A 12703-nucleotide genomic window follows, 5' to 3' on the forward strand; every position below is an offset into this window, starting at 1 on the left:
GACTTAACTCTCTTTCATTGCAGAATTCAATAAGTTGTCTATAAACAAATAGGTGTGAGCAATGAACAGTTATCAGTTGGGATGAACTTCAGAACCTTTTCATTAAAACATTGTATTTTGTCGTGAGTGGTGTGCAGATGGAAGAGCTGTGCTGCAGGAGAATCTGCCTGATGAGGCAATGGTGTTATGACATCCTGAGACTGTAGATCCGCTTCAGTAACAGCCTGCAAATTGTGCAACACTGGCTGGCTTCCTTTTTACCACAAGCTATTCCTGACTATTTCCTAGTATGCCATATATCAAGTATTTTGCCAAAAAGTGGTCCACTTCCAAGCTTCACTGATCAAAACAAACCGTGTGCAACAGGCTCCCAGTAGCACTCCAGTGCTCCAGATTAATGGACGCTGTGCATGTCTCTGGAAGCTTTGGGGCTCCTTCCTTGTGGTTTTTTAGTGCTCGAGAAGATTCCATGTTTTGGGATTTTTTTCCTCCTGGGATCAGCTTTAACGCTTCTGCCAGGTCTCCAAATGCCTCACTTGGGCTAAGAACGGGAGAGCATTTTTCCATAAATGTAATTCTGCACTGAGTGTCTGTTCCACGAGTGGTTGTTCCACGACGCCCAGCCGTGCGTGGGGCCGCCGGTGAGCAGTTTCTCGGGGCAGCGGCTCTGTGGTGACGGTGCAACCCGTGACATACTCTCAGTCCGACGGAAAGGCTGCGAACCACCCATTGCCAGTCCGCCCGCTGCCGGCCATGGCCGCCGCCCCGCCGCCGCTCCCTGCGGTGCGGCCCGGGCGGCCCCGTACGCCGCCGCGCTCCCCTCAGCCCCTACGCGGCGCCCTGCCGCCTGCCCGCTCGGCGCACGCGCGGGGTCCCGCCCGCCCGCGCAGGCGCTGTGCCCCCCGACGGCGCCGGTGGGCGGTGCGGCCGCCACGTCGGTGAGGGTGCCCGGGAAGATGGCGGCCGCCGGCGGGAGGGGCGTCCCGGCGGGCCGTGCGCTCTGCCTCCTGCTGCTCTGCGGCTGGGTCCTGGCGGCCCGCGGCCAGGCCGCCCCCGGTGAGCAACGGCGGCGGGTGGGCCGGTCCCCGGCACTAGCTGGAGGGGCGAGGGAGGGTTAGGGACTATGGGCGCGGGCGCCCCGGCGGTGTTTCACCGGACTCGTCTTTGGGCCTAAAGGTCTCTCCGGCGGCCGACTGGGCCCGCCCTCCGCCCTCGCCGCCAGCAGGCCGCCCAGCCTGCCTCAGCAGTGCCGGCGCGCCTCAGGTGGGCCAGGGGCGGCCCCAGGAACCGGCCTCGGCCAGGTTTTCTCTTCTCTCAGAGAGCTGCAGGAGAAGGTGCTCCCTCGGCGGGTGTGCCGGGGGCTGCTGGCCAGGCTTTGCCCTTGGCTTACCTCTTGGATGACTGCTTCACTCATCAGACATAATGCTGTGTTTTAGTTATTAGAGTTGGGTGCCTGGTTTTAGCCTCTCCGTCCCCCTACAAAAAAACCTTATCTTATTCTGCAAGTTGACAAGTCTCTTTTGTTTCTCCTGCATCCCTTCAGCCTACAGACTGACTGCAACCAAATGCTGATAAGAAAGCCACATTTCAAGGGCAATGGGTTGCCCTTTTTTTAGATGGAGTATTGGCTGGGCAGCACAAAGAAAGGGAATTACTGAAGGAGGTGAACTGTTTTGAGCTGGCAGTCTCTTTCTCGTTTGTCAATCAGTATAGCCAAACTCTCTCTGTTGTGCCCCACCTGGACTAATGGGTAGGCAGGAAGAGGTTCGGGTTGTGGGAGAGAAACCTGTAGGAAACCAAGAGTTTTTAACTTCAGCTTCCTGGAAGCCATTTTTATGTACAGTGTTTACCAAGAGTTTACCAAGCCCCTAGAGGGCTATATTGCTGGTCATGTTCTGATTGAACATCAATATCTATTTCTGAAGCTGAGGCATCTCTGAAGTCCAGGCACTACGTCTTAACATCTGACAATGTTGTGTAACTGTAAACAGTGCAACCACTGTTTATAATGCCAAATAGTTTTGAGTAGATATCATAAATCGTGATGTGGTTGCTAAACTACTTATTAGAACAAAAAATAACATCTTTTAGGAGTAACAGGAAATTATTCTTTCTTACTCTGTAGCTGCAGCATTAGCTGTTGGGAGTCCTTTGTGTTTAAGCTTATACATTTAAGCATATATCCTTCTAAAACTTTCATGTTGACTTTAAGAATAATCTGAAGTGTAAGGATGCACACTGTGTAATTCTATAGGAACAGTGTACTTGTTTGTATTCCAAACAATGTGGCTATTACTCTCTTTGTGTGCTAAGGGTAGCAATAACCTACCTCACTCATAACATGCCAACTAGCTGTAAATATGAACCGATCTTGCAGCTGCCTTTCTTCATATTTCTCTTCATGTTTGCAATTAGCTGACTCCTGAGGGAAGGTAAGAATTCCCTGAACTTGCCCTGTACAAGAACTGAACAAATTAACATTGGTATGATAATGCAGCCTAGTAGTTTTTTCAGCAAGTGTGTTAAATGTAAAGGTCATGAGTTTGGACTTCAGCAGAGAGGCACCGTAATGTCTAGTTCATGTGAGATTAGTTGTGTCTGGTTAAAGAGCAATTCATGCATCTACCATGTAAACAAGAAGTCTGTTGTAACTGATCCTCTGAAAGTATGTGTGTTTAATGAATGACATGATTCAACCTCCTCTGTATAATATTTTACTTATGAGTAATTTGACACAAGCAGTTGGTTGAATGCTTCATTTCCAGAATCCATACCTTTCCAGTATGGGAGCTTGGGAGTGTTTAATGAAGGTCTTGTTACTTTTTTTTCAAATAAAAATTAAGAAAACACTTTGGCATGCCAAAATACAAGACAAGCATGGTTCCACTGTTTAAATTATGATGTGTACTGAAATTCTAAAGCGTGTTCTTCATTTTTGGAGTGCCTCCTGATTTGAATCTGGAGGTGACATGCTCTCAATGTGCTGTCTTTGCTTGTTTTTTAGGACTAAAAAATATAGGCCATTTGCAACCCCCTTCTACATATCTTTTTACCTTTCTTTGGCTAGAGAAGGAGGTTGATGGGCTCTGCATATGGTTTCAGTACTCACCTTGGTTTTATGTAGTTCTGCAAAGCCATCCTAACATTGGAGAGATGATGACATGGCCCGAGGGTGCATTTTTTACAGTAGTACTGTTGCTGTAGCTGCTGATAAAGGCTTGCTTTCAGTAGTGTATGCAGTCAGATTGTCCTTTGCTTAGCCTTGGGTTTTTAAGCTGTGGTTCGTTAATTTTGTTCCAGTTTAACATAAAGTTGGAAATCTTTTTCTATGTCTACAAATTGAATAAAAACAAGTACCTGGAAGAGGTGCTTGTGTCCTGACTGAAAGATTAAAACCTTTTAACTGCATAAAAAGCTTTACTGAGCACTTCCTCTGTAGACTTCAGCAAATTCTGTGGGAGAAAGAGTTCGATGGTGGCGAAGATACTAGTCATTGGGATTCTACATCCCTCCAGAGGGAGAGAGGACATGTCTCTGAAGTCCTAAGTCTGGAAAATATGCACACTAAATTTTTAAGGGATGCTTTGGCATACTGATCTAGAAAGTGTATGCTTCCAAGCTTTAATTCCTGTCCCACTCAGGACTCTTTTGAAGCTGCCAAAGTACAGGAGGGTGTATTTCTGCATATGGATTATAAAACATTTGCAGTGTGAAATGTGCCCTGTTCATTGTAGGATTTCTTGTCTATAAAGTAATTGCCTTGCAGTAACTGTCGTTTCTAGCTGAACTAGAACAAGAGAAGGTAGTGCCCAGTGCTTAAAATATTGACTGTTTCTCATCCTTTTTCTCAGATTCTGTGAAAGAGACACTTCATTCTTCTAAAAGTGAGAATGAAACACTAAATAGATCCCAAAATTTGACAGACAACCTTCAGAGTATAACCCCAACAAAAAAAGAGGTGTTGCCAACAGCAGCTAAAATCAATGTGGTGACTGCAGTAAAACCATCTACAGCAAGAGGTGATCCTCCATATGTTCTGTCTCATGCGGTGACTGCTAGTCCCGTATCTCAAGTGGATGTTGATGCTTCTGAAGACACTAAAATTGAGGAAGAAGATCTTCTAACAGATTTGAAAGACACACTAAATAGTTCACCACCCATCATAAAAGAAACTATGGAGTCAGATGGAGGAGATGACTATGGTACTTATGAAATGACATCAAATTCCAGATTCAACCCAGACCTTCTAGAGATGCCAGGAGATGATGACTCTGACACCATTAGTAATTACAATGAGGAGATCAAGACCCTCGATGAGAAGATAAAACATGTTTCTGTCACAGGATTGGAAGATGAAGAAGACAGCCATTTCTTTTTTCATCTAGTGGTAGTTGCCTTCCTAGTAGCTGTTGTTTATGTCACCTATCACAATAAGAGGAAGGTAGGTTGTCAGTGAATGGTTGAGAGAAAGAACTTGAGTATCTAAAATGAGTTGCGAGTTGTGTTGCTTTGTACACTTTTGTTAGTAAGAATTTGTGTTGCTTTGTACACTTTTGTTAGTAAGAATTTGTGTTGCTTTGTACACTTTTGTTAGTAAGAATTTAGAATGAAATCTGGGATCACCTAGTCATAGAATCATAGAATTGTTTCAGCTGGAAGAAACCTTTAAGATCATTGAGTCCAGCCTTTGTCCCAGCCCTATCAACATTTCCCTAAGTGTGGCATCCAACTGTCTCTTAAACACTCCACCACCTCCCTGGGCAGCCCCATTCCAATGCCTGACAACCCTTTCAGTAAAGAAATTCCTCCAAACCTCTTCTGGTGCAAATTAAGGCCATTTCCTCTTGTTCTGTTGCTTATTACTAGGGTGAATAGACCGACCCCTGCCTTGCTACAACTTCCTTTCACATAGTTGTAGACAGTGATAAGGTCTACTCTGAGGCTTCTTTTCTCCAGGCTAAACAGACCCAGATCACTCAGCCTCATATGAGATGTGCTCCAAATCCTTTACTGGCTTGGTGGCCCACCTCTGGATCCTCTCCAGCACCTCAGTGTCCTTGAGGTGCACCGTGTTAGTAATATGCAAATAATTTTTATCTGCACAATGAAAAAGAGCTTGAATTTAGTTTAGAAAATCAGTTAATTGCTAACCTCAGTAATCAATCAGTTCGGTAATGGACACTAACAGTGTACATGAAAGACTATGAAAGACTTGAGCCAAGTCGAGTAAAGGTGACTGATTAATTTTGTTTCTGTGCAGGATCATAAACATCAGCTTAAGGAAGATTTAATCCCAAATGGCATGGAAATGTTCTTGTTACAGCTGTGATAATCCTTGCAATAAGTATTCACTTTAAAGTGGTCTTTATAGCATAGATATTCTCAGGGCTTAACTACAAACTTCTCCTTTTCAAAATATTTAATGCTGTTTACAGTGTTATCTAGAGAAACTCAAAGTTAGTGTTTCCAGGTAATTGTTTCTTCAGTACAAAATAATTCTCTGTATCTCAAAACCAGACTGATAAGTTATTTCAAGATATATTGCTAGCATAGAAAATTAACTCCAGCCCAGCCAGGCCAAATACAGTTACATACACCAATTTGCAGGTATGAGAAAAATTTAGTATTTGTCCTTTTAGAGAACACTGATTTGGTTGAGGATTTGGGAGACTCTGAAAGGAAGGCACATAAAAAAAGCCCCGGACTCCTGATTTACATTGCAATGGCATATCTGGACTATGCATTGCCCAGTCTTTTATAGAGTAAAACAAAGACTGCTACATTTGAAAATTTAACTTCAAGGGAAGTTCAAATAAGTGATTGAAAAAAAGCCTTGTCTTTGCTACATAAGTGAAGTAATGCCTGGAGTTTCATTTGAGTAATTGAAAAGCTGTTGATACTACTTTTTAGCACTTAGTAATTTTGGGAACAGGTAATACACTAGTATTTTAAGTACATAGGTAGTGGCTTATATTTGTGTGAGACAGCAGTCAGATTGGTTTAGATTCTCCTTTTTCTTTCCCTGTGCCCACTTGTGCTGTCCCATTCCCCCTTTTGCCAGTATAGTTGCCTTGTCTAGAAAAGTAGATTCTTAGATGAAACAAGACTAAATAGGGTGGTGATAATAGACATTTAAAAACCTGGTTACTCTAGTGCTTTGATTTATCCTACAATGTCTTTAACTGCTCTGCTGATACTGCTGGAGGGGGCACTGAGCTCTAATGCAGAAGCAGTTTATCAGATTACACCGTTGCTTCTTCTGTTGCCTTTGTTTCAGCAGCAGTAACACCATTATTTTTAACAAGAGTGAAATGCCACATAAAGGAGATGAATAAACTAACAAATGTCACCATCTGGGGATAATTTAATAGCCTGTATAAGCAGTAATTCTGAAGCTACACACATGTCTTTGCTAAAAGAATTCTCGGTTGAATGCCATGGTTTTGCCAAAGAGCAGCTGAGGTTGCCAGTATGTGATGGCAAGGACAGTGTGGAAATGGTCTATAGCCACAGCAACGCTTGAGGAGTAGGGCTGTGATACCAGTCAAGCTGTTGACAAATATTTCACTGTAGCATTGTATAAACTGGTTGCTTTTTCTTTCAGATCTTCTTACTGGTCCAGAGCCGGAGATGGAGGGATGGCCTGTGCTCTAGGACAGTCGAATATCATCGTTTAGATCAAAATGTTAATGAAGCCATGCCTTCCCTGAAAATAACGAATGACTACGTGTTTTGAAAGCACTGTGATTTGAGTTTGCTGAACTTCTCACTCTTTGCCTGCCTAGTCATGTAATGATCTTCAGGTATTCTAAATGTGCTGCTTGTACTGAAATGAGATGTACTCTCTTTGACCTAGATGTTTTAGAGATTAAACCTCATGGAAGATCAAGGGCATGATACATCTATTTGCTACTTTGGTCAGGTTTTATATCGACTATAAAGACACAGAGTTTAATAATTAGCGCTCTTTCCATTCATTAAGCATCATCCCTTCTGTCTGGAGCAGTCTTAATAGTGGTAATACAAAAAATAATATAAAATATTCTAGGTCTAATAAATTAACGACTCTGTCATCACTAAATCAAATTAATGATCTCTCTGCTAATCACTTACATGGTTCATAAATCCCACTACGTTGCAACTTCAAACATAATTACTTTTTTCTATGCTTAAATTCAGATGCTGCAAATATTTTTCCTGTTTTTGATTCTGTTTTCTTGTTGCATAATTTGATTCTATTTTAGGCAGAGTAGCTGGCATTGTAATTTCGGAATTTCTCTGTTCATGCAGTAAATCAGTTGAAGATAATTACGTATAACCCATTGAGTTTCAGAAGTTACACACTGTGTGTCTCTTGAAAAGGTTCAAGATCCTTGCGAAGGTATGCAGCTTCTTGACTCTCCAGTTTTTTTCTCTACTGGTGTTTACGACTGTAATTAATGAATGGAAAAGAAGCCTGGTTGAATAGTCTCACTGAAACGTAGGTGATTGATAGGGCTTTCAACATGTCAGAGCTTTCTGTTGAATTTTAAAACAGTTGGGAAGCAGTTACGTAGTTTGCTACTTTATAAATGGGAGAGGCCTGAAAATCTAAGAATAATTAATTTTGTTGTTGTTCTGATCCAGGTAACAGGCAGGTGACAGAGATGGTGTGGGGACTGCCAGCCTGCGGGCAGCACACTCTGGTTGTGTCACACATTTAAGCATTAGTGTAAATTAAATTCCTGGTACAGTAGTTTGGTTGGTTTGTTTTGGGTTTTTTTTACCTTGTCTTTTGTACTTCGTTATTTATGTTGTCATGAGTTGTAAAATATAAAATCTTAGTTTTCTGTACATTCTCTGTGAATTAGTTTTCAAACGGATGAATGTGTAAATAGCAGTGGATCGGAACCCCTTAATGACTTGGTATTCAAATAGTTACACAACATTTGGAAAGAATCGGCTTTGCAGCTGTTGGCGTGAGGAGTCAAAGGCACGAAACCATCTTACGAGTCAGGCGTAACAGCTCCTAGTCTCTTCGTAACCACAAGAAGTAAAGCACAAGTACCCCAAAACTCTTTTCTTGCAGTAATTTTTATCATATTTGGACTTGTATCGCTTAATATTTTGAATAATGTTTTTAAAATAAATGACAATAATAAGCTTGTGTTTTCTGTCTTAACTGTTTCTCTGCCTTTATGGAGTACCTTACGATAAAGACCCTGCTTGTGCTTGGGGTTGGACAACCAGTTTAAAACCGTCTTTTCTGTTACTGGTGAAATGCACTCATTGTAGGGAGTGTATGGAGTTTCAGTTTACGCGTCTGGTGAATGGTATGTAGGGAGGAGAGGAAGGCTTAATTGAAGTCTTTTAAGCTATAGGAATTCAGTTATTTAACAAGTAAATTTTTACCTAAATTGTATAATTAGTAATTGTTGTGGAAAGTGCTTGAAACTCTTTACTTGAATGTACCTCCATTAAAGCAGAACACCATTATGGTCAAGGTCCAAAGGGAAAGGTTACATTGCACAGCTCCTTTAGAATGTTTAAATGTTGAAATTGGAGGAGGTGGCTGAGGCTTTTGCACCTAGAAAATTCAGTAGCTTTGTCTTCAACATTCATAAAGTGAATATTGACAGTGGAGAAGAGTATGTTCACGCATTGCAGAGCACTTGTGTTTCCTCTCAGCTTGATACCATAGGCATTATGTGGGATATCGTGTGAGATGCTGCAGTGCCTGACTGCACAGAAGTGCAGCCATAACCACAGTGAAGGTTTCATTGCAGATGTCATTTTCTCTTAAAACACACCTAGTGAATTAGGCCATCAAGGCCGGTGTTACACTTGCAGCCATCTAACTGACTGTAATAGCTAGAATAGTTCTTAAAAAATACAGAAAATGAACATTGACCTAAATTAGTAGAAATAAGGCAAGTTTTGTTGCTTCCTGATATTCATAGATGCATTACCTTACTCTGTCTTGGATGTCTTCCAGAGCTCTTGAAGCATCGTTCAACTGGCTGAGTCAGACCAATTAAATGTTTTTCTTCCAGGCTCTGTGAACGAGTAACAATGTCCTCTTTAATACTGTAATGTTAATATATTAGTGGAAAAATCTCACTTTTCCTTGCCCTCCTTCCCTGAAATTGTTTGTCTTGTGAAAAGACTGTCTGTAGGGAGAGAAATGTATTAGCTTTCCAGCTTTTGAGCTGTTTTTTCCAACACACCCACTCTTAAAACCTGTAACTTTTGCTGGAGGAGGAATGCAAGCAGCTAATAGGAAGATTGCTTTTTGTGAGCTTTTTAGGGAAAGCCGTTGATGGCCTAACGTCAGCTCAATTACTGAACCTGCTTCTTTGCAAGTTGTTTGGCAGTCATTGCATTCTGAAATGCTTGTGTGTTTGGCTGTACTATGACAATGCTTGTCCCAGGGATTTAGTATGCATTAGCTGCACCTAACAGTATTTAGGCCTAATGGACTGCAGCTCGCTTTGGCTGTACTGCAAATGTTAATAAATTCTCTCCCAAAATCTCCATTTAGCCATCTTCCCTGAAGATGCTCTTGCTTGAGCTTACCTTAGAGGAGAAAATCACTTCCTGAGCCTTTTGCTCTTGATTGTCATACTGAAATCTTTTCAATTAGGTAACTGATACTTGAGGCCGTCAAGTCGTGGCTCCCATGGGTGTCTTCTCTAGCAGAATGCAGCTTTGCCTCATTCCAAGTACTTCACTCCCAGCACTTGAGCAGTTACTCCTTGCTTGCTCTAGGTATTGTTCACATCCTCTTTATCTCACAAGCAAGAAAAAGATATTTTAAATATTTATACAAATATTCTATCAAGGCTCTTTACAGATGATACTAAGGGCAGCTCATTCAAATGTTTTTAAATTCACATGGAATTCACAGGAGTTTGATATTCTTGAAGTTCTTTAGGCTGGATTTCATTTTGAGAATTGTCTAAGTGATTCACTTCTAGGCTGCTAATATATTTTAAGGTTTTGAGAGAGTCTTCCTCCTTTGGGTAGGCAGTGATTGTAGCAGCAGCTCTGAGTGAGGTTTGGTCACACCAAAGGTTGTAGATACATCTAAGCAAGTTAATTTTGAAAATGATGTTTGTGGAATATCACTCTTCTTAAAACTTTTCCATTGCTGATTGGCTCCAGCATTCAGCCAGTATTGCCAGGCTGCCGTGGCAGTTAACGCTGGGTGCTTGTGTCCTGATAGGGTGACTGCTAAATAATCAGCTTGTTGCCAAAGGCATCTTGCCATCCACTCCCTCCCAAGATGGTGTGCTCTTCCTCACCTTCACCTGTAGCAAGGGAGTACTGGAAACAAATGTAGGTAATGGTGAACTGTCAATAAAATAGAAAATAATTCCCAATAAAAAGGGGAAGGTTTCTCATGCTCCAGTTTTATAAGGGCTTGAGCAGCATGGGGACAGGGAGCACGTGTCATCCGTTGGGCAATAAAAGAGCCATTTTCTGAAGAGGTAATCTGGATTGAACTACTGTTTTTTAATTTCTTTAATTGAATTTGCTTGGGGAAAATTAAAAGCAGGCAATCAAAAATTCATAAAGTGCTGAGATCAAATAGAGGGAAAAGTGAGCAGATTTATGTCAGATCTTAGAAACAAGAAATGTCTTGATGAATTTCTTTAGTGAAGAAAGGAAGCTTTCTCACATTAATGTGAATTATGAGTTCCATCAGTATTCTGATAAAAGGAATACAATATTCCTGAAGAGCTTTCTGATTAAACTTCTCAAGATGAAAGTGGAAGCTCTATTTATGTAGGTTCTTGTTAGTGGTTGGGGTTTATGAAATGAGGAAAGAAATAATGAATAGGGTAGTTTAAACAAATGATACATTTCACTTTTACTATACAGGAAATCAAGTATTTTAAAATATATATAGTTTAATTTTCATTTAGCAGCAGTGCATATTATTCAGCTAAGTCAACTGTCCTTGGCTGCTGCTCGGTTGTGTACAGGGTGAATAGAGAAAGGTTTTTCTGAGCAAGGTGGTTTGAGTTACGGGTAATTAATTTGCAATGTGGAGATGAAAAATATGATCTCTCTTAAATAAACTTTAACGCTTCAAAAATAATGGAAAAGGAACGTTCCTGTGGCTCTAACACAAACTGCTATGCATATGAGAAGAAAGGGGATGCTCTAACTCAGGCTTGGGAAGTCTTTGCTTCATTTCCAAATAGTGAGCGGTGCAGGTGCAGGCTGAGGTGGACAAAACATTGGTCAGGGATTTTCCCAGTCATGGTCAGTTTAGGAAACCTGTGATGAGCCACAGAGGATGAGATTTTACTAGCCTTTATTGCCTGTGAAAAGCTGGCATGCTGAGCAAAGAGCCATCTGCCCATCAGCTGGTGCTCAATCAGGCCTCCATTTTCTGCCTAAAGTCCTGAAACTGGGGAGGGCTGTGAGCCAGCAGCTGTTGGTGCTCTGTGAGGGAAGGAATGAGCAAGTCCTCCCAGGCAGAGCTCTTCTGTAGCTGCTGTGGGAAGAGGAGGTTGCAGGAGGGTTTGGGTGATCCCACTGTGCTGCTGGTAACTGGGCTGGGTTACCATAAGCCCTGAGAAGAGGTTCTTGCTTCCCTCGCCATGCCACATTCCCCTGCTCTGGAAGGTAGGCAGCTTCCTCACCCAGTAAAACAATTTCTCTAATATTTCTGTTCCTGGCTTGATTGTCAGTCATTTTGCAGCACTGATCTGGTTTACCACACAGCCAGACCAGTGCCAGGGCTGGCTCAAGACAGAGATGGGACAGAGATGGGAATGTTCCCTGTTCTGCAGCAGCAACCCGTTAATTTGGTTTCCTGTAAAGCTGTTATTAAGTAGTGTCCTAAAACCCAGGCCAAACAAGAACATTTTGTATTGCAGAGTCAGGTGAGCAACTGGGCCCTGCATTCTCAGCGTTATTTTGTTGTTGAGAGGTCAGGCTGGTCTGGGGGTTTGAGGTTTCTTTTGATTTGGGTTGTTTTTTGTGGTAGTTTTCTTGGAGGGAACTTGCTGAGCAGACACAGTGGGGAGGCCAAGAGGCAGTGCTGTCCTGTGGCAGTGATGGAATGCGTGTGGTCACCTAACCTGCCTGGCCCTGCAGCTTCCCTCTTCTGTCCCAAATCCAAACCAAAGCTGCATTTCGTGCTCCTACAAGACTGAGGAGCTTTATGAGAGTGCTAAATCCTTGTGTAAGGCTGATAGAGCAGTAATCTTGAAGGCCATATATCCCAGTCACCACAAAGCAGCAGAACTAATAACATAATTCTTACACCTTTTCCTCTAAAGGAGTCCCTATACTGGTTTTTGTTAAGCTTCTCTGATAAAGAGCATATGAATGTCCTCACTGTAATAAAATATAGTTAATCTCAGGACTTCTCAGCTTCACTGTTTCCAGTGTATCTAATTAGAAAGGGAAGAATTGCATCATTTCTGTAATTGGCCCTCAAATCATTATCAAAATCATTTAGCAGCCTCCTTAAACTTATTCTTAATTACAAGGTCTATTGCCTTGTTAAGGTATTAACAATGAAAATCACAAATCTTGTCTATTTCCTATCTTTCTTAAAATGAATATATGAAGGTTGTGTTACTGAGGTGCACTCACTGAGGGTTTTACTGAAGATTAAGTGTCACCAGATTTAATAACTGTACAATTCTGTAAACAACATTGAAATGGATGCAGGTGAAGACGGTGGGGTTAAGAACTGAAGTTC

At 41.9% G+C, this 12703-nt stretch overlaps 1 protein-coding gene across 1 annotated transcript; it reads left to right on the top strand.

Annotated features, from left to right (window-relative positions):
- The first annotated feature begins 910 nt into the window (after nt 1-910).
- Nucleotides 911-8141, top strand: C9H5orf15 (chromosome 9 C5orf15 homolog). The gene is made up of 3 exons (XM_062002873.1): nt 911-1056; nt 3852-4441; nt 6605-8141. Exons 1-3 carry the CDS (start codon nt 957-959, stop codon nt 6734-6736), a joined length of 822 nt encoding a protein of 273 aa, XP_061858857.1. The 5' UTR covers nt 911-956; the 3' UTR covers nt 6737-8141.
- Nucleotides 8142-12703: the final 4562 nt, after the last annotated feature.

The sequence above is a fragment of the Colius striatus genome, chromosome 9 (assembly GCF_028858725.1).
Source record: "Colius striatus isolate bColStr4 chromosome 9, bColStr4.1.hap1, whole genome shotgun sequence".
Taxonomy (NCBI): Eukaryota; Metazoa; Chordata; class Aves; order Coliiformes; family Coliidae; genus Colius; species Colius striatus.

Excerpts from the sequence above, each read along its gene's own strand:
- C9H5orf15 (XM_062002873.1), top strand. The coding sequence starts at position 957 with ATGGCGGCCGCCGGCGGGAGGGGCGTCCCGGCGGGCCGTGCGCTCTGC. Across the intron at positions 1,057-3,851 it reads CCGCGGCCAGGCCGCCCCCG|ATTCTGTGAAAGAGACACTT; the intron begins GTGAGCAACGGC and ends CCTTTTTCTCAG. Across the intron at positions 4,442-6,604 it reads CCTATCACAATAAGAGGAAG|ATCTTCTTACTGGTCCAGAG; the intron begins GTAGGTTGTCAG and ends TTTTTCTTTCAG.